The sequence below is a fragment of the Pinus tabuliformis genome, chromosome J (assembly GCF_031772625.1).
Source record: "Pinus tabuliformis cultivar Carrire ecotype Pingquan chromosome J, CPIR1, whole genome shotgun sequence".
Taxonomy (NCBI): domain Eukaryota; kingdom Viridiplantae; phylum Streptophyta; class Pinopsida; order Pinales; family Pinaceae; genus Pinus; species Pinus tabuliformis.
In genome coordinates, this window is record NC_142295.1 from 511,688,686 (window position 1) to 511,716,493 (window position 27,808).

Below are 27,808 nucleotides of genomic sequence, written 5' to 3' on the forward strand. Positions count from 1 at the left end.
GTATGCAAACTTTTGTGCATTATCTCATCCATTTAAAGCGAGTACATTTTCTACTGCATTTATGGAAACAATTAAAAAGCTACATGGAAACCCAAAGATTATTGTAAGCGACAGAGATCCAATTTTCACTGGAAATTTTTGGACAGAATTATTTTCTTGTCTTGGTACTCAGTTAGCTCATAGCTCATCTTATCATCCTCAATCTGATGGGAAAACTGAGATAGTAAACAAATGTTTGGAAGGATATCTTCGTTGCTTTGTATCTGATAAACAGACACAATGGGTCAAATGGTTTCCTCTGGCTGAATGGTGATATAACACTTCCTTCCATACTGCAACAAAAATGACACCATTTATGGAACTTTATGGATATCATCCACCATCCATCACATCATATTTAAGAGAAAATTATAACATTCAAGCAGTGGAAGATCACATCGAGCATCAACAACAAGTTCTCCAACTCTTAAAGGATAACCTCACCTTGGCGCAGAATAGAATGAAACAACAGGCAAATCAACATCGTTGCGAAAGAAGTTTTGATGTAGGTGATTGGGTATTCCTACGACTACAACCATATAAAAAAATGTACCTCAAGCAAGCTAAGAAGGATAATAAATTATCACCAAAGTATTATGGTTCGTACAAGGTATTGCAAAAGATAGGTACTATGGCATACAAATTGGAGCTTCCTGCAGCTTCTTGAGTGCACCCAGTTTTCCATGTTTCATGCTTAAAGAAGGTTATAGGTGACAAGCTTCCAGTTCAAACACTATTGCGAGAACTTGATGAGGAAGGAAAAATCATATTGGAACCTGAAGAAATCAAAGAAACAAGAACTCGACAGCTACAGAATTGATCAATTTCAGAGTATCTCATCAAGTGGAAGAACTTACCTGTTGAAGATTCCACATGGGAGGATGAAAATTTTATATAGAAGCATCCATAACTACTCAAGCGTTGAGGAAAACACTTTTTTGAAGGAGAGGGGCATGTTAGGTCCTTATAATACTGGTGATTCCCCCATTACTATTGTCATTGTATCCCTTATTGTTATTGTTGTGACCCTATTGTCCCCATATTGTTATTATTGTGCCCCATAGAATCCCACTATTGTTATTTTTGTGCCTTTTTATTATTATTATTAGGTCGGCTTTGGTTATATTGTGACCCCTTAGACTCCTATATATAGAAAGGAGGTTTTTTCATTTGAATCATCTAAGAATTGTTCATTTGTGTAATGTAAAGAAGGTTTCCCCCTCGAAGAGGCTTATTTTTAAGGCATTGATATATCTTTTCTATCTTTTTGTGAGCTGGTTTCATAACATTATGTCTTCACTCTTGGTTTTGGACCTATTACATGGACTTGCAAGAAGCAAAGTATCGTGGCATTGTAAAAGCTAGTAAGGAAGCCTTGTGGCTTCATCAGATCCTGTCAAAGTTTGGCTTTCAGCAGCAACATCCGACTACACTTTGGTGTGATAATTAAAGTTCCATTCAACTATGAAAAGATCCAGTCCAACATTAGCGAAACAAACACATTGAACTACACATGCACTTCATCAGAAATCTCATTCATGACCATGTTCTTGAAGTGCAATATTGTTCAACCGATGATCAAGTTGCAAACATATTTACAAAGGCTCTCATAGAGGCGAAGTTTACTAAATTTCGATTTATGGTTGGAGTTCAGGAAGTTGTCACTAAGGGGGGATAGGTTCTAATGCCTCCTTCCTTCTCCTATTGTGTCATATTTGTACATCCTTCAATCCTATCCTAAGTTGTTCTTAAGGGTTAGTATATTCCACCACATAGGAAATAGTTAAGTATAACTTGGTCTAGTGTACAGTTAGGTAAAGTGTGTTTCTTTACTATGTACTTTTGTAACTTACAATCCGACGGTCACGATATGTTCTAGACATGAAGTGATCTGACAGTTCATTCTCTCCTCGGTATTACCGACACTTGATCCATGGCTTAACACCCAATTGGTCCATGATCTCTATTTAAAGAGCATGGAGGGTCATTTGTAGGGTGATCATTCATGAGAGAAGCTTATGTAAATTTTCTTTCTTTTATTAATAAATTGCTTGAAGTGGCCGCGTTGGCTCAAGTCGTGAACTGTTTCCCTCTTTGAGGGTTTCAACCATGTCAAAAATACTGGTGTATTGATTTGTGATCTGTTTGTGAGCAGTGTCCTTTGGTGTTCTATTTGAAGAACTTACCCAGTAAATTCTTATAGTCTATAAGAAGATATTAATCACATTTACTAATATGGTTGTGTATATAGTTGATATATGCTTATTAGTATCAACCATATTTATTAATGTGGTTGTGCTAATTTTAAATATATAAAAAATAAAAATGCAAGTCCGTTTATATCTTCAAACCTTAGATACAATCAATTACACTTGATGATGAACAATGTGGTTAATTACACTTGATGATGGACCATGTGGTTAATTAATGTGATGATAAGATCTTCAAGTCCTTTCATATACATGCAATCGTTTGCACTTGTTCATGTATATGTGGTTAATTAATGTGATAATATGTGTTTCCATTTTCATTTACCAAGGAATTGGTTGATAAACAAACTCCCTTTTTCTTAAACACCTCGATTTTGAAAGAAGTAGCCTCATTCACTAGTGCATCTGCTTGATGGTTGTGTTTCCAAAAGATATATATATATATATATATATATATATATATATATATATATATATATATATATATATATATATATATATTTGAAGGTCTTGGCTTTCATCTCAGAGTGACCTATAGTGGAGAAAGTATTGTCTTCAAAGGAGGAGATTTTGCTTGATGGTTGTGTTTTCAAAGGATTTAATAGAACTATATTTTTTGAAAGTTGTTGGCTTTCATTTAACAATGACCAATAGTGGAGAAAGTATTGTTTGCAAAGGAAGAGCTTTTGATACAATAGTTTAATAATTGTGATATATTCACCAATAAAAATGATTTTTTTTAATTTTAAATTTAAATGTTAAAAGTAAACCTTATAAGAGTATATAGGAATTAGTATGATTAGTAAATCTTTGAGATGTAATTGATTCCATTGGAATAATTAGATATTACAATACATTTTATTTCGCTATTTTGGGGAGGAAAGCGAACAAGAATGAGCAAAAGATATTGGAACATTGATTTGGAAGAGAGGATGGAAGCAAGAGTTCATTTAGGGCATAAAACTAGGAAATGGAACCCTAAGATGGCACCTTACATTTTTACAGAGTGTAAAGATACTCATATTATAAATCTGGCTAAAACTGCTCGTTCTTTATCAGAAGCTTGTGATTTGTTGTTTGATATCGCAGGTAGAGGAAAACAATTCCTGATAGTCGGTACGAAATGTCAAGCAACTGATTTAGTAGCATCAGCTGCTACAGAAGCTCGATGTCATTATGTAAATAGAAAATGGCTTGGTGGTATGTTAACTAATTGGTCTACTACAAAGACGAGACTTCAGAAGTTCAAGGATTTAAAAAAAGAACAAGATACGGGACGATTCAATCAACTTCCAAAAAAAGAAGCAGCTATGCTCAAGAGACAATTAGACCAATTGCATAAATATCTAGGTGGGATTAGATATATGACAAGCTTACCCGATATTGCTATAATTACCAATCAACGAGAAGAATCCATTGCTCTTGGGGAATGTAGAACTTTGGGTATTCCGACAATTTGCTTGGTTGATACAGATTGTGATCCAGATCTCGTGGATATCCCAATTCCAGCCAATGATGATGGTATAGCTTCAATCCAATTGATCCTGAACAGATTAACGTCAACAATTTGCGAAGGAAGGGCATTAAGGTCATTATAGCTATATGAAGGGCTAATAGAAAGTAATAAAAAAATAAAAATAAAAAGGGGGGGGGGGGGGGAAGGACCTGAGGATTTACTGAGTTGGCTGCTATTCCATCCAAGATCTCGTAAGAGGGAATTTCATTTATTGATTTGGTTGGCTGCTCCAAATTGAAAAATATTCTTAATGGAATACCCTTTTTATTATCTCGTGACATCAAAAATTCTGATGAGAGTGAAATAATTGAGGAATCTCTCATTTGACAAAAATAATTTATTTTCTTCTTTAAGTTCATCTTTACAAGGGGGTAATATGGATATGGATATCGTACGATATCCTATTAGCACACTGAATCATATCTATGAGATATCCGGTGTGGAGGTGGGTCAACATTTTTATTGGCAAATAGGGGGGTTTCAAGTTCATAGACAGACACTTATAACTTCTTGGGTTGTAATTGCTGTCTTATTAGGTTCAGCTACCATAGCTGTTTGGATTTTTTGAAATCTTTGATTATTTATAAAAAAATTATGGTATTTATAATGATTTTTTTTATATATATTAATAATTAAAAAAATTAAAAAATATTAAAACTAAATATTTAGAAAATTTAAATATTTATTTATTTGTTTTTATTTTTATATGGGCAAATCGATAGTTAAGCGATCTTTGTACTCCTTTGACACAGAACATTCTCGTTTGATGCCACTATAACTTCTAAATGCAATCACACAACCCATTCACTACCAAGGTGTAAACTGAATTTTGAACTTTTGACGAGCAATGATACAAATACCTTAACAACATGTCAACTAGCCAACATGCACCCAGCAGTTAAAAAAAATAAATAAATACTAAAATATTAAATATAGATATAATAATTCTAAGATAAAATCATAATGCAACTAAAAAAATATTATATACCACAAATATAAATTCATAATTAATATGATTGATGGAAAAGAATGAGTAATATCAACTCAAATTACTGAACTTTCGAAATATTTATATTTAAAAGCATCATATTATTGGTCGAAAAGAGTGAACCGATAATGAAGGGGATATGTAAATATTAAAAAGCAACATATTATTGGTCGAAAAGAGTGAACGGATAATGAAGGGGATATGTATTAATCCACGATCAAGCGTACATATCTGATTAATCCGCCAACCGGAGGTGTATTAATAGAATGTTAACCTAGGTGATGGAAAGTTAACTCATCGTTAACTCTATTATCAAAATGTATGATTATGTTTCATTCTATTTGAAATTAAATTAAATAATTGGTAAGGAATAACGTAAAGTGTAGTTACGTATGTTTAGGTATTTTAATTGGTAATATCTGTGGAAATAAAATTTCACTGAATTAAAAGTCTTAAGTTAAATTTTTGTATTATCTTTTTAATTGAGGTGAGAAATTGAACATGATGAAAATGCAATCTTACCAAGCTTTAAAAAATATATATATAATTATGTTGATAGATGAAAGACAGATTATATATATTAATATATATTTATCTTAATTTTATATTTATTAAGTGTAAAAAAAATAAAATATTATATTATTACAAATAAATTTAAATTAAATAATAATAAAAATAATAAAAAAAAAAAAAAAAACACTATGTTGATGTGCTAGACAGCAATATGGATTTTTCTTTAACTTCTCAATAAAGATGGCAATGTCATACTCATACAATTACATATTTTAATGTTAGGATTCAAAGATGTATTGCAAAAGTAGTAGTGATAAATCTAAGAAAAGTCAATGATATTAAGAAAGATTATCATGTAATATATAATTGTTGATGAGTAAATTTAAATATTTATATTTTAATTTATAATTTTTTAAAAAATTATAATAATAATAATTTTATTATATTAAACTAAATAAATTTATTTCAATTATTATATATATATCAGAGTTAATAAATTTATTTTAATTAAAAAATTTAAAGGTTTATGACTAATGTACGATTCATAAGTGGATATTTATGATGCAGAGAATTTTGTAATTGATAAGATATGAAGCTTGTATTATGATAGTAAAATAAAGAATATAGGTCAATGTTATTAAATAAATTTAAATAATTGAATTTACATTGTTATTTGGCTATTATAATTAGGGAAATAAATATTGTATTTATTAATTTCAAGAATTTTTTTAATGTAGGTTATTTTTACAAATATTATGTTATATAATTTTTAAGTATTTTTTAACCTTTTATATAATATTTAGTGTAAATTTAATAGTATTAATTAAGGTATGAATTAATTTTGGTGTGTGGTTGTGATATTTTTTTGATAGGTTTTTCAAGGAATTAATATTAGTGTGTGGTTGAGATATTTGATCAAAAGGTTCTTTAATGAAGTGTGCATTATAGAGGAGAGCATATTGACAAAGACCTCAATTGATTGAGATTAAGACAAATAGTGATTAAGGGGGAGTGTTGGATATTATGTCTTCTGTGTGATAATTGGTTGGATGAGTCTATTCCCATTATTTAGGAGTTTGTTAGATCTAGTTAGTTTGAGAGATATAATTGATTTGAGAAGGAGTTCCCATTATTTATGAGTCAATCAGATCTAGTTAGTTTAAGACATATTCTCCAACTTGATGCTTCCTAAATTAGTGTCAAGTTGAGAGATTTACTCAACCAATTAATTGTGCAACCAAAATATTTTTGAAAAATAAAAATAAAACTAAAATTTTCAAGTCAAAAGTAAATTTGGAAGTCGAACTAATTCCAATTTTTGTTCATACTTATGTTGAACTTGTAAATTAGCTTAAAATCAACCTCATCTCACATATTTTTTTGAAATCAGTGAATATCATTGAATTGAACTCACATTTATTTCTAAAACCAAGTTCCAAGTCACAAATCAATTCATTTGATTATTCACTAGGAAATTACAGTGGTATTAGAGAAAACATATTAGTGATAAGAAGTGGAAAATTTATAGCATGGATGCAATCATGCATGTTAATCTTAGGAAATATTACACTTCAACTATATAATAATGTAAATGATGTTTCTTGTGGTAAAATAAAACTTTTGCTTTTATATTTTTTTTTATAAGTGATGGAATTTACTATATTATAATATATAATATTTAACAATTAAATAGTTATATTTTTAAAAATAAGTGAGTCTTATACACCAATTTGGTGTTTTTCTTGGGTGTGACCTTGAAATTAATTAATTAATTATTATTATTATTATTATTATATCTTCCAAGTGAAGTGACCATTAAGACAAGGAACTGTAATCACCAACTACACATAATGCCACCTCTCTGGGAATCATTAAATATTTAACATATTAACAGAGGTATGCCTATTGTTGGTTTATTAGTATGGGTTTTGCTTGTCACCTCAATCTACACTAGTGCCTTGCCATGATCAAATATGCAATCAGTATCGATCATTTAGCATTAATCCTCCTCAAGTTCCATAGTCCTTGACACATGACTAGGTTTATGAAGCCTTTTATTTTGGCCTTCTTCCAACAAAGCATCATCTTGGTAAATTATGCTCTCAACAACATCTTAATTTGGTTTTTTCTTGTTGTCTCCTTACTTTGCATCCATGTATCCTACTTGACCTCTCTTATGCTTGACCTATCCTTGCTTGTTTTTATCCTTGTGCTTCTTGAATACTCTCCCGATGGATGGGCAATGCAGGGATGCCTATCTTAGGTCATTTAATTTCCCTTGGTCTTTGCCTTTTGTTTATATTTTTTTATCCTTAGCTTATCCACCATTGTTGGAATGCGCCTGCTCCTCTCCTGCTTTTTTGTCTCTCGAATCTATCTTTCTCCGTTCCTTATCACTCCTCCTCCCTATTCCTATCTTTTTCCTTCAAGGAAATCATGTCTCATAAGAGTTCGAACTTTCAAGGTCCAAGCTATGGTAGCATGGAGCCTTATCTATAGATACTTACCCAAATGAGTGCTATGGTAGTAGCTCATAGATTCAGAGAATTCACACCCAATTTGATGCAAGAAGAACTAGTAGCAATATAGCGTGACGCTTGAATAGAAAGAAAGTTATGTCTGATAGTCAAGTGGAGGATGATGTGGGGCAACGGGTCCTCGACATAGGAAACAACCATACTAGGAAGACCTTTTATATGCAAACAATAAACACACATTGTTAATTAAAAACCATCATGGGAAAGGCATTCATTGAGCTGAACGAGGCTCGTGAAGAAATCATATTTTACATAGCTACTTTGTAGTAGCAAGTTAATAAGATATATGATAACATTGATAAGCCCAACAATTTTGCTAAGAAATTGGTAAATCTAGACCTTTAAAATAGTGAAGAGGATGACTAGGCCTTGGCTCCTATCGAGGTGTATTCCTCCAACAATAAAAAATGATTTCACTCTTCATATTTTTGTTTTTAGGTTATGAGTGCAGTCTTTATAGATCCACACATAGTTGGTATAGGTCCATGCTTATTGAAGTTTTAGCAGTGCTGGACTCGACTATTAAATAAGAACTACTTTGGTTTGGGACCTCTTTTCAAAACCTCAAACATGCTATTATATTTTTGGTATGGTTTCCCTAATACCATATTAGAATATGGGTTTTGTAATTATATTTTGATCGATAATATGATAGTCTAACTTCAAAAAATAATATGATATTTCTATAAATTAATAAAATATATATTATTTTTCATAGTAATGTATTTCTCTATTCCCCAATGGTTTAGTCAAGACTAAACATCTTTATGCCATCCGCACTTGAGTCTAAAATGGTTTTGCTAGAGTTTAAAGAAATTTTAGGAAGCTTCTTATCTTCCATATTATTTATCTTATTCTTATACATTAAATATTTGACAATAGTTATACTCTTAATAGATAAAATATTTTCTTTTACAAAGAAAATAAGATAAAGTGTATTCCTTTAATTTTGTGACTATCTACTTTCTTTTTTTCCATAACCTTTATATTTTACAAATTTAAACATATTAAATATCTTAATTTTCACATGATTAAATAATAAAATATTTTTATACTTACCTGTTAGTCATTTTTAATCCATCGATTTGTTGTCGAAGTGAATGCATTTCTTGCTCCATTTTCTGCATCCAGAAAACAAAATTAGATAAAAGTTTTCAATCAATATTCCTTTTAATATATTATATCAACCTGTTATTAAAAAAATGATAAAAATATTTAAATATAATCAACGTGTTAATCTAAAAAAATGAGATAAAAGTTTTCTATCAATATTCCTTTTAATATATTATATCAACCTGTTATTAAAAAAGATAAGAATATTTAAATATAATCAACCTGTTATTATATATATAGTTATAATTTCATTATTCATATAAGTATTGTTATAATTTTATTATTAAAATTTTGTAATATAAAAAATAACATTTTTAAAAATAAATTTAAAAACAAAATTTCTATTAAAAGCTATCAAAATATCTTCCTAATAAATGGAAAACATGTCACGTGATTATACATTAAAATTTCAAAATATATTGAGAAACTAAAATGATTGAAATTCAATCAATATAGGTTTATAATGAAATAATAATATATTCAATGTGTTAACTTGCAAAACTAGATCTATTATTAGCATTCATGCTCATGCTCTGGGGTAATAGTATAGATTTGTATGGCACCCTCCTAATGAATAGGATATATGGAAATCTTTCAAAAAATAGTTTTTTTTTAAAGAGAGTTGCATTGCTTTATAGAAATTAGGATTGCATTTGTAACGCTGAAAGTAAGTTTTTTTTTATTAACGATAGATATTTGTTCCCATACAATAACTGACTCCATTTTAATTGAAATAAATATTTAATTTTATATTAATTAAAAATATTTAAAATAAAATATAAATTTAATATAAATATATATTTAATTAAATTTTTATTTTATTTGAAAATTGGAATGAAAGTAAGTTTTTTAATTAATGATAGATATTTGTTCCCATACAATAACTAACTCCATTTTAATTGAAATAAATACTTAATTTTATATTAATTAAAAATATTTAGAATAAAATATAAATTTAATTTAATTTATATTTTATTTGAAAATTGGAATGTTATTTAAAAATAATTTATTAAATGGGGTGGCAAGAGGGGGACAGATTTTCATTAATTCAGAAGGAATCATTGAATTTAGTTATGTTTGGGGACTAGGCCGGAAGACTAATAACCAAGTTGAAGCTTATGGAATGCTCCTGGGACTAATCCTAGCACAAAGAAATGGGATAAAAAAGGTTCAGGTGATAGGAGGCTCCATGATTGTTATAAGGCATATGATTAACACTTCAAAGACTAATATATCTAGCCTGAATCAAATCATTATGAGAGCTCAGAACTTGATCCCTGCTTTCGACTCAGTGACCTTTTATCATGTCTTGAGGGGAAATAATCATTATGCTGACAGAAAGACCAATTAGGTAAGCCATTTGGAGGAGGAAAAACGTGTAATAATTTATATCATGAGCACGACAAAAATTCCTTAAGAAAATGAAGAGAGATATATGTACGCCGGAAATAAAGCCTCAAAGGATAGCTATGGATGTGGAAAAGTTGCATCTAACATACCATAATGATATGAAGCCCCCCCCCCTTCTCCCCCTAGCTCTTTCCTACATCTTCCCCCCACCCCTCCCCACCCTTCACCTTTCTCCCATTCCCCCTCCCCTTCCTCATTACCCTCCCCTTCCCCCTTCCCTGTGGCCCCTCCCCTTTCTAACCACCACCTCTACATTATAACCACCACCCTAGGTTCCTCCTCCCCCTGTCGCATCACCCTCTGCAAGCTCTTGCCAGCCATGTGGACTTGTGGCAAGCCGAACATCCAGACTCACTCGAAACGTGGCGTCCTATGGAAATTTTGTACCACACCTGTTTCAAGATTAAGTCACAACGTGTGGCCTCACCATTTTTTCCTTGGTTCTTGGAGAATTGGGCAGTGCAACACCTCAGGCATCTACAGGGATTTGAGTTTTACGGAGAAAAATTTAATTCAAGACCTCAGTGAAGTCGGGCTCGTTCGTGGGAGAATTGTGGGAATGACTGATAGAGATCAGGAGCTTGGTGGGAAATTAATGGAGGAGGGTGGAATTATGATGGAGTACTCATGGGATCTCGATTGCAACAATCTCCTCGCTCATCTCTGCATCACCTCCCGATCAGGCAGCATGTATAAAGTGCAAACTGGTATGTGGATTTTGTATGTTTTAAGGTTTGAGAGTGGGACGGTGGCCTCTGCAAAAGCCTGGTGGCTAGAGCCGAGGCTATTGTGTATCAGTTTTTGTGTCACGGAGGCTGGGAATTATGATGTGAAGAGCTAAAATGAGGGTAGGAAGGTTTGTCTATTTGAGGTTTTGAAGGAAAATAAAGAAATTCTGAGTATAATTGGAAGGTCGCGGGTGTTGGGCTTGGGTTGTCCTGAGTGTTTGCAGTCAGACTAGATTTGGGACACTGGGTGGGTTCGTAATTCTCTTTGGAAGAGGGAGGAGAATTGGAGTTGGCGTGAGGTTGGGTGGTGCATACTTGCCGAGGATCAGGGCAGTCTTTTATGGGCAAGAGAGGGTGCCTAACTGTGGGAGATCGTGGAAAACAATGCCAATTTCTAGAGCTTGATAAAAAGTGAGGTTTTGGAAGCCAACATGCAAGGTTCTGAAGACAATTCTTGGTCGGGCATGTGGGGATGCCATCGGCCGCAGTCTGGTGGACTGAGGGCTAGTTCCTCAGTGTAAGGTGGTAGATAAGGACCCTCTTATCTCACCTGTGTTCAAGATCATTGGGACCTGCAGGAAGCACTATCAGAACTCCAACGCAACATGCACCAACAAATGCACGAGAATATGACCATGCAGGAAAGGGAGATTGAGAAAAGGGAACGCATCAGGCAACTTGAGGATGAAGTGGATGCATTGCGCCATCAGCTGGAAAATTTGAAGATCAAGGTGGAAGCAATGGAGGATGGTATGGAGGCAAACGTGGAGGGCGTGACAGACCAAGAGAATTCCAAAGACTCAAAAGAGGCCTCCCCGGGCTTGGATCTAAACAACCCAGCCCCTATGGATATCTGACCACCTCTGTATTGGTTTTGTTTTTGTTTTATCAAAATGATGAACTATAAATGTATATACCTCTTATTTCAATTATGTCGAAGTTATAGTTGTAGATATCCCATAATGGGAAATTTTTGTAAGCAGAAGCCATAGCTATTGCAATAGTCTAGATGGACCAAGAAATTTTTATCAGCTTGTTGAAGCAGGGATAAATTGATGTAAAGACCCAATTTTCTTACGAACGGAGGTGACTTTTTAATATAAATTATACTCATTCTGATTAAGGAAAATATTAAAAAACTAAAATTTAATAAATTTAATAATATAATTATATAATAATAAAAAATATTCACACAAACTCATATCATTTACGAAAAAATTAACTTAATTTAATCTATATATATTTAATTTGTTTTACATCTATGTATTTAATATACGCCGAAAGACCCAAGATTCCTCTAAAATAAAAATAAATAAATAAAAAATATTATTAACTAATAATCAATTAATAACAAAAGAATTTTTTATACATTTCGTTTCATATGAAGTAACATTAATACTTAATAGAGCACTCTTTCAGAGATTCTTCCATATTGATAATAATATTTAAACTCGTTTTTTAGATGTGAAAATACATATATTAAAATTATGATTTATTATTTTACTATTAAACAAAATTAATTAGGTTGAAATTTAAAGAAAATCTTTTAATGATATCATAATTTATAAATTATATGATATTTTTAAAATCAAATAAAATTGTTTATATAAAATAATAAATTTTTAATGAATTTAACATTAAAAATTATATAAAAAATATTTATAAAATGATTATTAATATTAAGTAGAAAGATTATAGTGTAGAATTTTGTGGAAAATGAAAATTTATTTTGTTATAATAAAGTATACCAGGATGGAAGTGTATATAAAATTTATGAGTTACATATTTTATTATGGAAAAATATATTTAAAAAAAAATATTAATAATTATGATGATGATGATGACGATGGTTAACGTCCACTGAGACCAAACATTGGTCTATTGGACCAAAAGAAACAAATTATTTATTTTGATTTAAGATTTTATTCCTATGCTCAAAAAGCTTGGAGAGAAGCCTCCCGAGCTCACTATAATTTTGACATTGTAAAAGGTTAGGAAGGTCAATGTTGTAACAAAGATTGTGAAACTGAGACTAATGTGGTTGTACGCGGGGCACTCTAAGAGGAAGTGGTTTTCATCCTCGATGTTCCTATTCTCACATATATGGCAGATCCTTTCCATCCATGGTGTTTTAGGAACTGCCCAACGACCTGTTTCACTATGGAGCTCATGAGAATTCGTTCTAGTCTTTGCTATATTAATTTTCTTCTTTGAGCTAGTTAAAATAGAGAGATACTTTTGATCTTCTAGGGTGGGGTTGATGACCTTATTATAATAATTTAATTTTCTTTTAGCCGCTAAATCTTTCTCACACCACATTTTTTCTTTGAACTTAGAAGTAACAATATCTTTAATGTTATTAATGTTTTGCAAAGCATCATTCTCGTTGATCTCCCAATAGTTTAACCAAGCCCTTGTGTCTTTATGCCACCCCCGATTCAGCCTTAGGTGGTTTTGGCTGAAATTTAAAGCTAGCTTAGGAATTCTATGATTGTCTATGTTATTGAGTTTGTGCTTGTACAACAGAAACCTAATCATAGCTAAGCTCTCAATAGGGGAAAGACCCGCTTCTATAAGGAGAATAGGATAGGGTGTATTACTTTTAATTTTCAGGTTATAACTTATAAAATGCTTCTGGATTTTCCCGATCTTTCTCCATGATTCTTTAGAGATGCTGCAACCCTAAACCTTACAGTCATATAAGATAACAGGAGTGACTAAAGTTTCAAAGAGGAACTTCTTTTTATCCCACATTAAGAGGTTTGCTGTTTTACAATTATTTTCAAGACCAAAATAAGCTTTCCACCCCCCATTAATCCTTTTCTCAATGCTATGGTTCCAGTTGAGCTTGTGATGAATATCAATTCCTAGGTACTTGTAAGAATACACTTCCTCAAAGTTATTATTGTCATACATAAAATTAGCATAAGTGTCCTTGGATTTGATAATAATAACTTTTGTTTTGTCAGTATTAACAGTCATACCCATGGTAGACCAGAAATCCTTAAGAAGCATGAGTTGCTTATCAAGATCAGATGGGCACCTTGTGAAAAGAACAATATCGTTAGCATAGAGAAGAAGGATGACGACTATCCCAACTAAGATCGTGCCATCACATCTTGCTTCCTCTAAATAGCCTTCGAGCTTATCAATGTAAATGCCAAATAAGGTAGGGGAGAGGGGGCAACCTTGTTTAACTCCAATGATACACTTAATATCTTTCGACCACCCCTCATTGCTCTTTAGCTTGGCAATTACATTCTTGTATAACCTTATGGCGGCAACTCTCAACTCGAGAGGAACCTTTAGCTCTTCTAATCTATTCCAAAGGTTGTATCTAGGAACTGTATCGAAAGCCTTTCTAAAGTCCACAAAGCAACAAAATAAATTGGATTTATCATTACGACATTCCTCCGCAATGATCCTAAGCGTAATGAGGTGGTCTATTGTTGAGTGATGCCTTTTGAAACCTGCTTGGCCTTTAGCGTGCTTATCATATTGATATGTTATCTAAGTTTTATGGAAAAACATATTTTCTAATAAATACTAACAATTATATTATCATATTAATATATTATTTAGGTTCTTTATTATGAGAAATAAGTGAAGCTGTGAATATTATCTAAATTAATATTTATAATGAAATTTTTTGATAAAGTATTTTATTTCGAAAATTTTAATCAAAATGTAAAGTTAATTAATTATAACTTTAAGTTTTTTATTATAAAAATTTATATTCAAATTATTTTAAGGAAGAATAAAGCATATGTTTTAATTATATTGCTAGGTGTATTATTAGTCTTAATGCATTACTTATCATCATAATTTTAGATTTAAATATGTTTAGAATAAAGTAATATTATTGGTTTTTTATTGATTTAAATAAAATTATTGATTTTTTATAAATGAAATTTACTATTAAACTTAATAAAAACATATTAAGATATTATAATTTATACCATATTAATGTAACACGAGGCGTTAATGTTTTTTTAAGCAGATATTATAAACCAAAAAAATACTTAAATGAAAAAAAAACCATGGGAATTTTAATAAAATGATTTAGGGGTATTTAAATTAAAAATTAAATTTTTGTGGAGATATAAATATTATAGGAGAATTTTTATCAAATATTTTAGGAGTATTTTAATTAAAGATTAAATTTATGGAGATTGAAGATGGTATATGTTATAAATTTAATTTTAAAAAATAATAAAATTTATTTAAAAATAATATTAAATAAAAAAATATTATAAATTAATATTGAAAAATAATTTATTTTGTTATAAATTAATATTAATAATATAATTATTAAAATATATTTTAAAAATTATTATTTTAGTAATATATTTTTTAATTACGTTATTCATATTTGTCGTATTATATTCAAATATTTTTTTTTTTAAATATTTTAATAAATTATTCTCAAAATTCCCTATTTATAACTTCATGTACGTAGTACTTATTTTTTTCCATCAAGGGATTTCAATGATATGTTTAGTATTTAATGGAAATATTTTTGATGTGATAACTTTCAATAAAATGATTTATAATTTTGTTACATTTTTTAATAAAACAATAATTACTACAGTATAAATTATTAAACATAAACAAAATCTTGATATATATTACATTTATATAGTATCATGGTTTGGGTTATTATATGACCACATGTAATATTTTGCTTAACGCACATTCTACACAAATTTCAATTGTTATTTATGTAATGATTTTGTTGTAATTAATGGTATACATATTTCCTATTATTAAATTTAATGATTCTATATTGTCACCCATTAAATCTTGGATTCTCAACCCCAAGAGATGGCAAGAGCAAACTTCTGGATGATTCCTGTTGCTCTTTAGCTATTCGTCAATTTATTGGTATGGTCACCCCATTAACAGTCCTCCGCAGCTCAACTCCATCGGACGGCTAAGAGTGTTTCCCTTAACTCCTTTGTTCGATGAATCCTCGGGCAATTTCGACATTTCTCTCTTTGTTTGGCAAAGCTGCCCTGTTCCGGCTCATGGCTTCGAGGTTTCTCTCTGGTTCATCTTTGCCTTTGCATGTTTTTGACGATGCCTCCCTTGCTCAGTCGCAATTCCTTCGTGGCTACTTGTTGGGTGATTAGTTCATCGAGACGACTCTGGTGCTTCTTTCTTGGAGGATTTCATCCAGCATACCCATCTAGGTAACAAGATGTCTATTTGTTCTTAACATTTTCTTCTTTTTTTTGCATCAGACATTTGATAGATCCTCCTTTCTAATTAACAGTGCCTTTAGTATTTTTCTTAGATTTTATCGAGGGCTTCCAGCGACGGTGAATGGTCCTTCCGAGTCGAAACCCTACCTCACTGTGCTGTCCGCGAATTTGCAGTCTCAAGGTCACTTCCAACCTCCGGGTAAAGTGAAAGATAATCTAGAAATTTCTTGGTTCACAGGGTTTAGAGTCTTTAAGAGTTTTAATAGCTTAACTTGCCAGTTTGTTGAAAGGTCCTTAAACTGTTTATAACAATTGTCAGTTGTTGTTATACGTACTTTGAATCTAGAGTATAGATGTCCACGACACTATATTTCTCAGCTCTGCTCCTAAAGCCGTCTTTTTTGTTTAAATTAAGTTCTAGGTATGCAAACCCAAAATGGGTTGCTAGTTTCCTTTGGAATCAAGTTGTAATTTAACTTATGATAGTTATGGAGTCTGGATGAATGATTTTGTAATCCAACTTTCCTGATTTAATCAGAATTTGATTACATCGAACCTCTGAGCCTTGCATGTTTGTTTATTATCTATTTATGCATGATTGGAAGGTTTTCAGAATTCTTACTCGACATAGTTCTATGTTTTGCAAAGTTCTGATAAGGTTTTTATAGTTGGCTCAACCTTCTATGATATTATGAAGCCTTTAATCAGTTAACCAATTCTTAATTTCTGGGAATTTTACGCAAGTTTATTATCTGTTTCATTGTTAATTCCGCATTCAATCTGATATGCAGTTGGGGTTTACCCATGCCTTAACAAGAATTTTCTTTATGCGTTTTCTACTGTTATTACTACAGCATAATCATGTTAGACTTATTTTCTGACAGTTTCATACATATCTTGAGTTATATATCTATTTCTCTGCGATGATTTCTGCAAGGTATTTGTAATAAATCCTTTTTTTACCTTATTTCTTAGAGGGAGTTTAGTTCGGGTTTCCTTTTAGAATGTACTCATTTAGCTAGATTAGCCGCAAAATTTAGTCTGTCGGTTTTGCTTGTTTTTTTTAAATAACTAAAGGGTATGAAAGGGTAGAAACCCTACAATGTAATTTTCCTATCTGGAATGTCTGCAATAATATTGTTTCCTTCCTAGAACTGAAAATTCTTTTTTCAGAAGGTTTTCTAACAGTTTCATTATTCAGAGAGTTTCTTGAGTTTCTAACTTCTACACATAAAGATTTATATATAATAAATTCCAATCTATTTTACAGTTTTTCCTTTGTGTTCCTTTTTTTTTTAAAGTTTGCACATGACCTTGCTAGATAGCTAATATGCAAAAATATGTCTAAAGACATACATAGGGATTTTACTATAATAACCCATCTATTACTTTCAAACAGAATTCAAAGTTCTATTTTTTTGACAGTATATTTCATGTTTCAGTTATAAATACTTATCTGGTTCTGTAGAATTTCACTGTGGTCCTCTTGGACCAAATTTCAACTATAATTTGGCAAGTTTCCTCCCAACCACGAGACTTGTTTTCAGGCCAAAGTCTCCCCCCGAGCTATTTCTCACATGACAGATGCTTTCCTGTAAGACTAACAGTCTTATCATTTACAACTATCGGTCATAACCAGACTTAGCTCTTGGTCCTATCTAACATATCAACACAGAAACATCTCCTTTACTTCTCTTTTCTTCATCTCAGGTACCAATGCCCTCTTGATTTCTTCCTGGAGAATAAATATTCAAGGAAGTAGTTAGGGATAGGTAATTGCCTATCCTAACTACTTGACATGTGAGAGTTACAAGATTTGTTATCACTCAAACATTTGTTTTATGCATAACTTAATCAAAATATTAAATGTATAAATTTAAATAGTAATATCCAGTTTGTTTTACTGCAGTAAATAAATATTTATAATCACTGGGGACATCACATCTTCCACCCCTAAGATTAAACATCGTCCCGATGTTTCTCTGTTGAAAACAGATTTGGAAAGGTCTCCTTCATGACCTGTTCATCCTCCCAGGTGGCCTCCTCTGACCCAAAGTGCTACCATTTCACTTTAACCTAGGTGATAACTCGTCTCTACAACATTACTTCTCTCTGATCGAGTATATCCAGGGTTTCGACCAAGAACTCGCCTTCTGGTTCGACCTACACATGATAAAATAAATTTAGTCAGCCCTTTTCTTTGGCATTCTATCTTGGTAATTATTTATAATTCTTATAAATAATATACTTACCTATATATCCTGCCAATTGATTATATGGTTGGAATCATAAATATACTTTTTAATACAGAAACATGAAAAAAATTATGCACATGTATGTGGCTGGGAAAAGCAAGCTGATAAGCCACAGGTCCAATTTGGGCTAGGATTTGGAAAGGACCACAAAATCGGGGTGCTAATTTAGCACACCCACCCCAATGCAGAGTACTCTTCTTAGCTTGTATATGAACATAAACATGATCCCCAACTTGAAACTCCTGAAAACTTCTCTTCTGGTAAGCAAAATTTTTCTATCGATCCTGAGCAATATTTAAATTGGAGCGCACCTTTTTAACCATATCTTCCATCTCTTTTAACATGTCAGGCCCCAACATTAGCTTATCCTCTAGTACACTCCAACTCGATGGTGTCCTACACCTGCGTTCGTATAATACTTCAAATGGACTCATTTGCAAGGATGTATGGTAGTAGTTGTTGTAAGCAAACTCCACTAAATGTATGTAATCCTCCCACTTAGAAGGTTGTTGCATTACATAAGTCCGCAACATGTCTTCTACTACCTGATTCACCCACTTAGTTTGGTCCTCTATTTGAGGGTGATAGGGAGTGCTGAATTGCAGTTGGGTGCTTAAACCTCCAAATAAGGCTTTCGAAAAGGGTGATGTGAATTTTACATCACAGTCGGAAATTATAACCTTTGGTATTCCGTGTAGTCTAAAAATATTTTGCATAAATATGTTAGCAATTTGAACAACCTTAAAAGTAGATTGTACGTGTATGAAGTGAGCAGACTTACTCAACTTATCTATCACCACCATTAATGATTCATTCTATGTTTTAGACTTAGGTAGTCCTGTAATAAAATCAATAGAAATAGTTTCCCATTTCCATTCTGGTATGGGCAATGGGTGGAGTAGTCCAGCTGGGTGCTGGTGTTCTGCTTTCACTTGTTGGCACTCCAAACAACGAGTCAAATATTTAGCCACCTCCTTCTTCATATCGGGCCAGAAATATTCTTTTCTGAGCGCAGTGATTAATTTTTGATATCCGGGATGGCCGACACAAGGAATTTTATGGTATTCATCTAAAATTAATTGTTTAATATCTTTCTGGTTTGGCACATACATTCTTCCTTTGTAAATCAACATTCCTTCTTGATTTACCTCATATCCCAACTGTTGTTTGTTGTTGTTTGGAATTTTTTCTTGCTGCCATAACATCTTGTATTCAGGATCTTGTATTGCTGCTCCTTTAATCTGTTCTTTAAAAGTGGTATGTATCTCACTAAAAGACATTTCATAAATGCAGTTTATTTTTCGACTTAAGGCATCCGCGACTTGGTTTTCTTTTCCTTTTATGTGTTTGATGTCAAAGTCAAATTCACTCAGGAAATCAATCCAACGGGCTTGCCTAGCATTCATAGTAGGCTACTTGAAATAGTTAGTTAAACTATGATGATCTGTCATTAATAAAAACTTCTTACCCAACAAATAATGACGCCACATTTTTAATGCGTGGATTACTGCCATCAGCTCCATGTCGTAAGCTGAATACTTTTGTTCATGCTCCTTAAGTTTCCAAGACTCGTAAGCTACGACTCTTCCTTCTTGCATTAGCACGCCACCTACTCCTTCCTTGTTGGCATTTGTACATACAATGTATTCTTTATTTGGGTCTGCAATACTCAAAATAGGTGCAGTAGTAAGTAAGTGCTTCAGTTGGTCAAAACTTCTTTGAAAGTCCGTGGTCCAAGTGAATATTTTTCCTTTCTTTTGCAAAGAGGTAATGGGGTACCCTACAAAAACCTTCCACAAACCTCCTATAGTACCTAGCCAGACCCATAAATGATCTTATATCAGCTACATTCTTTGGTACAGGCCATTCCATGATGGTTTTGATTTTCTCTGGGTCCACAACTATCCTCTCCTTGGTAATGATATGTCCTAAATATTGAATTTGTTCCTTAAAGAAATCACATTTGTTGTACTTGGCATACAACTGATGCTCTCTTAGGGTTTGCAGGACAATCCGTAGATGTTCCTTATGCTCCTCTATATTTCGGGAATAAATCAATATATCATCAATAAATATTAGTACAAACTTATCCAAATATTGATGAAAAACATTGTTCATTAGACACATAAAAGTTGTTGGAGCATTAGTTAACCCAAACGGTAACACAATGAACTCGTAATGCCCATAGCGAGTTCTAAAGGCTGTTTTGGCTATATCTTCTTCTTTTATTCTAATTTGATGGTACCCTGAGTGAAGATCAATCTTTGAAAATACAGTCGCTCCCTTTACTTGGTCAAACAATTCATCAATACGAGGCAAAGGGTATTTATTCTTAACAGTTAGCTTGTTTAGCTATCGATAGTCCATGCACATCCATAAGGTTTCGTCCTTCTTCTTGACGAAGAGTACAGGGGCTCCCCAAGGTGAGACACTTGGGCGTATATATTTTTTATCAAGCAGTTCCTGTAACTACATTTTCAATTCAGTGAGTTCTGGTATGCTCATGTGATAAGGGGCTCGGGATACCGGGGCAGCTCCAAGAATCAACTCAATGGTGAAGTCTATATTCCTCTTTGGAGGCAGTCCCAGAATCTCCTTGGGAAATACGTCTGGAAACTCTTGTACCATAGGTATATTTTCTAAAGTACCCGATTTTTTTGTTGAATTGATATACCCCACCTGTATAGCATAAATTTGGAATCCCTTTCGAATACATTTTTCTAATTGGGAGGCTATTATAGGTCTTATTTTCAGTGGTCTTCAGATACCCTGAATTTCTTGTCTCATACCCTCTTCATCTATGTAATTAATAGTTTTGTCTTTACAATTAATGAGGGACCAATGCTTCTCCAGCCAGTCCATTCCTATTAGAACATCATATGACCCTAATGGTAAGACATTCATATTTGCCACAATAGGTTGACCTACCAGTTTCAGAGTGAAATTGCTAACTTTAGCCAACACCCTTCTTTTTGCCCCTGTGGTGAGTTGTACTAGCCAAGGGTTTTTAAATTTAACAGATTGTAAATGACAATGCTCAACCACCTTTGGACTTATATAACTCAAAGTAGCTCCTAGATCAATTAAAATAGATACAGTTTGGTCGAAGATCTTACCTTCGAATTCCACCATTGTTGGTTGGTATTCTGCCTGATGATCTTCGAGGGAAACATTGATTTTAGGAATATTCCTTGCTACTTCTCCCACGATTGATGCTTATGGAATCTGTGCCACTTGATTTGTTCCCTTGCGGTACTAGCAGTTATTACCAAAATGTGGTCCTCCACATCCCCAACATTGCACTGGGGGTCTAGCTGCTATCTCCATTTCTATTTTTCCAGATTATTCATTTGTTTTAGACTCACTTGGAAATTTGAATCTAGGCTGGTTTCTATTCATATTTCTATTTAATTGACCTTTATGGGGTCCCTTGCTGATAGCAGTCTTATTTCCTTTACTGCCAAAGACAAACTTAATTCCCTTTTTATTAGACCACCTCTTTCCTCCATCACCCTTTGGTCTATTTTTCTGATAACATAGGCAAGATTTTCGTATAACTTCATCCATGGTCTTCAGATTGTCAAATTCGAGATATTCCTTCATGAATAATGGCAAACTGCTGATAAATATTTGTACTTTTTCTTTCTCTTCTCGTATGTAAGGAACATATCGCAGCAAGGATGTGAATTTTGTTATGAATTCATCTATAGACAACTGACCCAATTGAAGGTCATGAAACTCCTTCGCCTTCTCATCGTAAAATATTTCAGTTAAGTATTTTTCCTTAAAATACCTTTGAAACTTTTCCCAAGTTACACTTTGCTCACTAACTCCACGCACCGTCTTCACCTCCTCCCACCACAAGGTGGCCTTTCCTTGTAATTGATAAATGGCTAAGCGAGCCTTCAGATTATGATGATATTCATATAACTGGAAATACTTATTCATGTTGATAAGCCATGCTTCAACAAATTCCTCCTGTTCACCATCAAAGGGGGGGGGTTTGGTCTTTCGAAACTCACTTTGTAACTCAATTTTCTCTCTTTTTTTCCTTTTGTGTTCCGATACATTATCAGATTCCTCTTCTTGGTTTTCTTCACCCCTTCTGTCTCTGAGTTTTCATTTTTGAATTCCTTCTCTCAGACACATTTCCATGTTCGGGAATCGGTTGCTGTTGATTCTACCTATCAGACAAACCTTTCATAATTTTCTCCTATTCTTGCATCAGTCTTTCATTATCCGCCTGCAACCTAGCCATTTCGTCTTTTAATTCTTGCACAATTTCGAAAATGGTAGCGTTGGTATTATGCGGCTCCTCTCCCAATTGCACCCATACCTCAGGATTGGCTTCTGGAAAGGATGTTGGTCCTGTTCCTGTTACGGGTCTGTGTGGTGTAAGCCCAATCCTCCTCATGCTGGTTGCTTTTCCTTCTCTTTACTTTCTCTGTCTCTGTGCACATCACAAAAACTGTTATTCTTTTGTTCCAGAGGTCTCAGTTTTGCAACTTGAGCGCTCTGATACCACTTGTCACATCTCTTAATAAAACAATAATTACTACAGTACAAATATTAAACATAAACAAAATCTTGATATATTACATCTATAAAGTATCATGGTTCGGGTTATTATATGACCACGTGTAACATTCTTCTTAACACACATTCTACGCAAATTACAATTATTATTTATGTATTGATTTTGTTGTAATTAATGGTATACATATTTCGCATGATTAAATTTAATGATTCTATATCCTAACACATTAAACCTTGGATTCCCAACCCCAAGAGATGGTGGGAGCGAACTTCTGGATGATTCTTGTTGCTCTCCAACTGTTCATCACTTTATTGGTATGGTCGCCCCATCGACGGTCCTCCATGGATCAAATCCATCAAACAGCTAAGATTGTTTCCCTTAACTCCTTTGTCTGATGCATCCTTGGCCAATTTCGGCATTTCTCTCTTTATTTGGAAAAGATGCCCTCTTCCGACTCATGGCTTCGAGGTTTCTCTTTGGTTCGCTTCTGCCACTTTATGCTATTGACGATACCTCCCTTGCTCAGTCACAATTCATCTGTGGCTACTTGCTGGGTGATTAGTTCATCGAGACGGCTCTAGTGCTTATTTCTTGGAGGATTTCACGGAACATACCCATCCAGCTAACGAGATGTCTATTTGTTCTTAGTATTTTCATTTTTGCATCAGACATTTGATAGCTCCTCCTTTCTAATTAACAATGCCTTCTGTTTTTTTCTTAGATTTCATCGAGGGCTTCCAGCAGCAGGCAAATGGTTCTTCCAGGTCAAAACCCTACCTCACTATGTTGGTCCGTTGATTTGTAGTCTCAAGGTCACTTCCAACCTCCGGGTAAAGTGAATGATAATCTGGAAATTGCTTGGTTCGCAGGGTTCAGAGTCTTTAAGAGTTTTAATGGCTTAACTTGCTACTTTGTTGAAAGGTCCTTAAATTATTTATAGAACTTGTCATTTGTTGCTATACGTATTCTGAATCTAGAGTATAGATGTCCACAACACTATATTTCTCTGCTTTACTCCTAAATCTGTCGTTTTTGTTTAAATTAAGTTCTGGGTATGCAAACCCAAAATGGGTTGCTAGTTTCCCTTGGAATCAAGTTGTAATTTAACTTATGAGAGTTGTGGACGGATGATTTTGTAATCCGATTTTCCAGATTTAATCAGAATTTGATTACATTGAACCTTTGAGCCTTCCATGTTTGTTTATTATCTATTTATGCATGATTGGCAAGTTTTCGAAACTCTTACTCGACATAGTTCTATGTTTTGCAAAGTTCTGATAAGGTTTTTATAGTTGGCTCAACCTTCTCTAGTACTATGAAGCCTTTAATCAGTTAACCAATTCTTAATGTCTGGGTATTTTACACAAGCTTATTATCTATTTCACTGTTAATTTAACATTCAATTTGCTATGCAGTTGGGGTTTACCCATGCCTTAACAAGAATTTGCTTTATGCGTTTTCTACTGTTATTACTACAACATAGTCATGTTAGACTTATTTTCCGACAGTTTCATACATATCTTGAGTTATATTTCTATTTCTCTACGATGATTTCTACAAGGTATTTGTAATAAATCCCTTTTTTACCTTATTTCTTAGAGAGAGTTTAGTTCGGGCTTCCTTTTCGAATTTACTCATTTAGCTATATTAGCCGCAGAATTTAGTCTATCGGTTCTGCTTGTTTTTTTTTTAATAACTAAAGGGTATGAAAGGGTAGAAACCCTACATTGGTAATTTTCGTATCTGGAATGTTTGCAATACTATTATTTCCTTCCTAGAACTGAACATGCTTTTGTCAGAAGTTTTTCTAACTGTTTCATTTTTCACAGAGAGTTTCTTGTGTTTCTAACTTCCGCACATAAAGATTTATATATAATAAATTCCAATATCTTTTATAGTTTTTCCTCTGTGTTTTTTTTTTTTTTTTTTTGCACGTGACCCTGCTAGACAGCTAATATGAAAAAATATGTCTAAAGATAGACATAGGAATTTTACTGTAATAACCCATCTATTACTTTCAAACATAATTCAAAGTTCTATTTTTTTGACAGTATATTTCATGTTTTCGTTATAAATACTTATCTGGTTTTGTAGAATTTCACTGTTGTCCTCTTGGACCAAATTTCAACTATAAGTTGACAAGTTTCCTCCCAACCATGAGACTCGCTTTCAGGCCAAAGTCTCCCCCGAGCTGTTGCTCACATGACATATGTTTTCCTGTAAGACTAACAATATTATCATTTACAACTATCTGGTCTTAACCAGACTTAGCTCCTGGACCTGTCTGACATATCAACATGGAAACATCTCCTTTACTTCTCCTTTCTTCATCTCAGGTACCAATACCCTCTTGATTTCTTCTTGGAGAATAAATCTTCAAGGAAGTAGTTAGGGATAGGTAACTGCCTATCCTAACTACTTGACATGTGAGAGTTACAAGATTTGTTATCACTCAAACATTTGTTTTATGCATGACTTAATCAAAATCTTAAATGTATAAATTTAAATAGTAATGTCCAGTTTGTTTCACTGTGGTAAATAAATATTTACAATCACTGGGGACATCACAAATTCCCACATGACACTTTGTGATGCATATATATTGCAATATTGTAAAATAAATGTGACGATTTGTATTATACATAAAAGTATGTTAACAATGTTAAGGTTTTAAAGTAAAAACTAAGGATATTCACACGCAGGACTATGTTAAATAAATTTGCTTAATAATGTTTTATTTTTTCTTTTTAAAATGAAGGATGGATGGGTCCTTGAATATGATAATGTATGGTATGGTGGTAGTGTAGGTACTATTAAAAAGGTGCATAGGATAATGTCATAGCTCATGTACTTAGAACAATGTTCCATCATTTAGAGATATTGTTAAGTAAATTTAATAAAAAGAGAGAGAGTATAGAGAGTGGATAGAAAAGAAAACTAGGCATAAAAAGAAAGTGAGAGAGTATATAAAAAAGAAGGATTTGAATATGAAAGACTAGTTGTATTGGAGAATGTTTAGCTAAAATTTAATATATTTATGAAAGACCATGTGGTAACATGAAATATCATGGGGATTGGCCTTTAGAGAAAGCTTTATTATGGTGCATCAACTTGGATTGGAAACCAAAAAGCGAGGAGAACTTGAAAATTGGATTTAAAAGTATTTTTATAACAATTTTTACCAACATTTAAGATAAAGAGCACTTGTATATATTATACTATGTAAGCATGCATCTACATGTTTGGATGGAGAAGATTAGTTTAGAAAAGGAGGGCTTCATTATAACTCTAATTTGGATTTGTCTATATACTCGTTCATATGGGTTTTTGGATGAACAAATTCAAACATGAATAAGGAACACACTAAGAAATTGTGTCAAAAAATTGAAAATCACAAGGAATGGTAAATATACTACATATGCTAAGATTTGTGTTTATATGAAGGTATCTGGGGCCATTCCTAAATCTATTTGCATCAGATTTCAAGACTTAGAATGAAACTAGACCTTAGACTATGAATACTTTCCCTTTAGGTATAGGGAATGTCATGACCATGGAAACTTGTTCAGAGATTGTCCACTCAATGTTATTTTCAATAACAAAAAATAGGAAGAAAATACAAAGATGGATGGCTTTGTCAAAGTCCACATATTAAAAAAATAAAATAAGAAAGAGGCAAGTATCTCAAGAATATACCATTGCTCCCAAAATGAACAATAGTTTGTAATAACTAGCTTTAAATCAAGGTAATCATGGGTTGAGTGTAGGGAGGCCACAAAAGGGGCATAGCCCTAGCTTAAGGTAGCATAGGAGGAAACATATCCATTAAATGACTAGGGAAAATGTGCTTAATGTTACTAGGAAAATCAATTTTAATCATCATTGTCAAAGAACATTAAGCACATTGTCATTAATTATGTTACTAGGAAAATCATAATTAATTATCATAATTATCCACCAAGTAACTAGGAAAAATGACTCATTAGTCTAGAGAACAGAACAATGCCTAAGCTCCAAGAATATGAACTCAACCCTCTTAAAGATATAGAAATTGATTTAGAGGGAGGTGATAAAACCAATTTAGAGGAGGAAGAGCTTAACCAAACTAAAGAAATGGACATGTAAGAGGTGGATTTACAAGGTTCCATTGAAATATATGGTGAAACATGCATTATGAATATGTGAGAAGAGGACCTAGGATTACTTCAAAAAGAGCTAATGAAAAGTAAGATTAAGGCAAGACCTTCCACTCAAAGTCAAGGGAAGTCATAGAGTCTGGGTGTCAAGAATATTCCATTGAAACCTTAAAAGAAAATAGGAGTAGAAGAAACAAAAAGAGGAAGGAAACCTAAAAAATTCCAAGATATCAAGGCATATTGTCTTACTTAAGGAAACATAACTCTTTACAATACCCAAATTTTAATCATGAAGATCATACCATGGAACATAAGAGCGGTCACTGATAAACACAAACACAAGCTTATTAGGAATAAAATCCTCATAGATAAACTTGTTAGTATCTTTTCTATTATTGTACAATGGCTTGATGTGATTTTCTACGTAGAGTCATAATGATGATCATTATAGCATCACTTTTGGGGCACTTATACATGTAACATGACCTCATTAGACTTTTGTAATATTGCACATGTGCACAAGTAGATAGTTTTCGGAGTTAGTTAGTGATGATTTATGTCTCAGGTAATGGTGATCTACACTCATAGGTCATTCTTCTCCGTTGCTTCTCCCTTATCTCTT

General features: G+C 32.7%; 1 protein-coding gene across 2 annotated transcripts in view; it reads right to left on the reverse strand.

Annotated features, from left to right (window-relative positions):
• LOC149228007 (agamous-like MADS-box protein AGL11) overlaps nucleotides 1-27,808 on the reverse strand; it is a 598,309-nt gene that overhangs the window by 328,193 nt on the left and 242,308 nt on the right. For both annotated transcript variants that reach the window (XM_089375616.1, XM_089375617.1), the window contains exon 3: nucleotides 8,863-8,924. In XM_089375616.1, coding sequence (XP_089231742.1) covers nucleotides 8,863-8,924 — 62 coding nt within the window. The remainder of the gene's footprint in view (nucleotides 1-8,862; nucleotides 8,925-27,808) is intronic.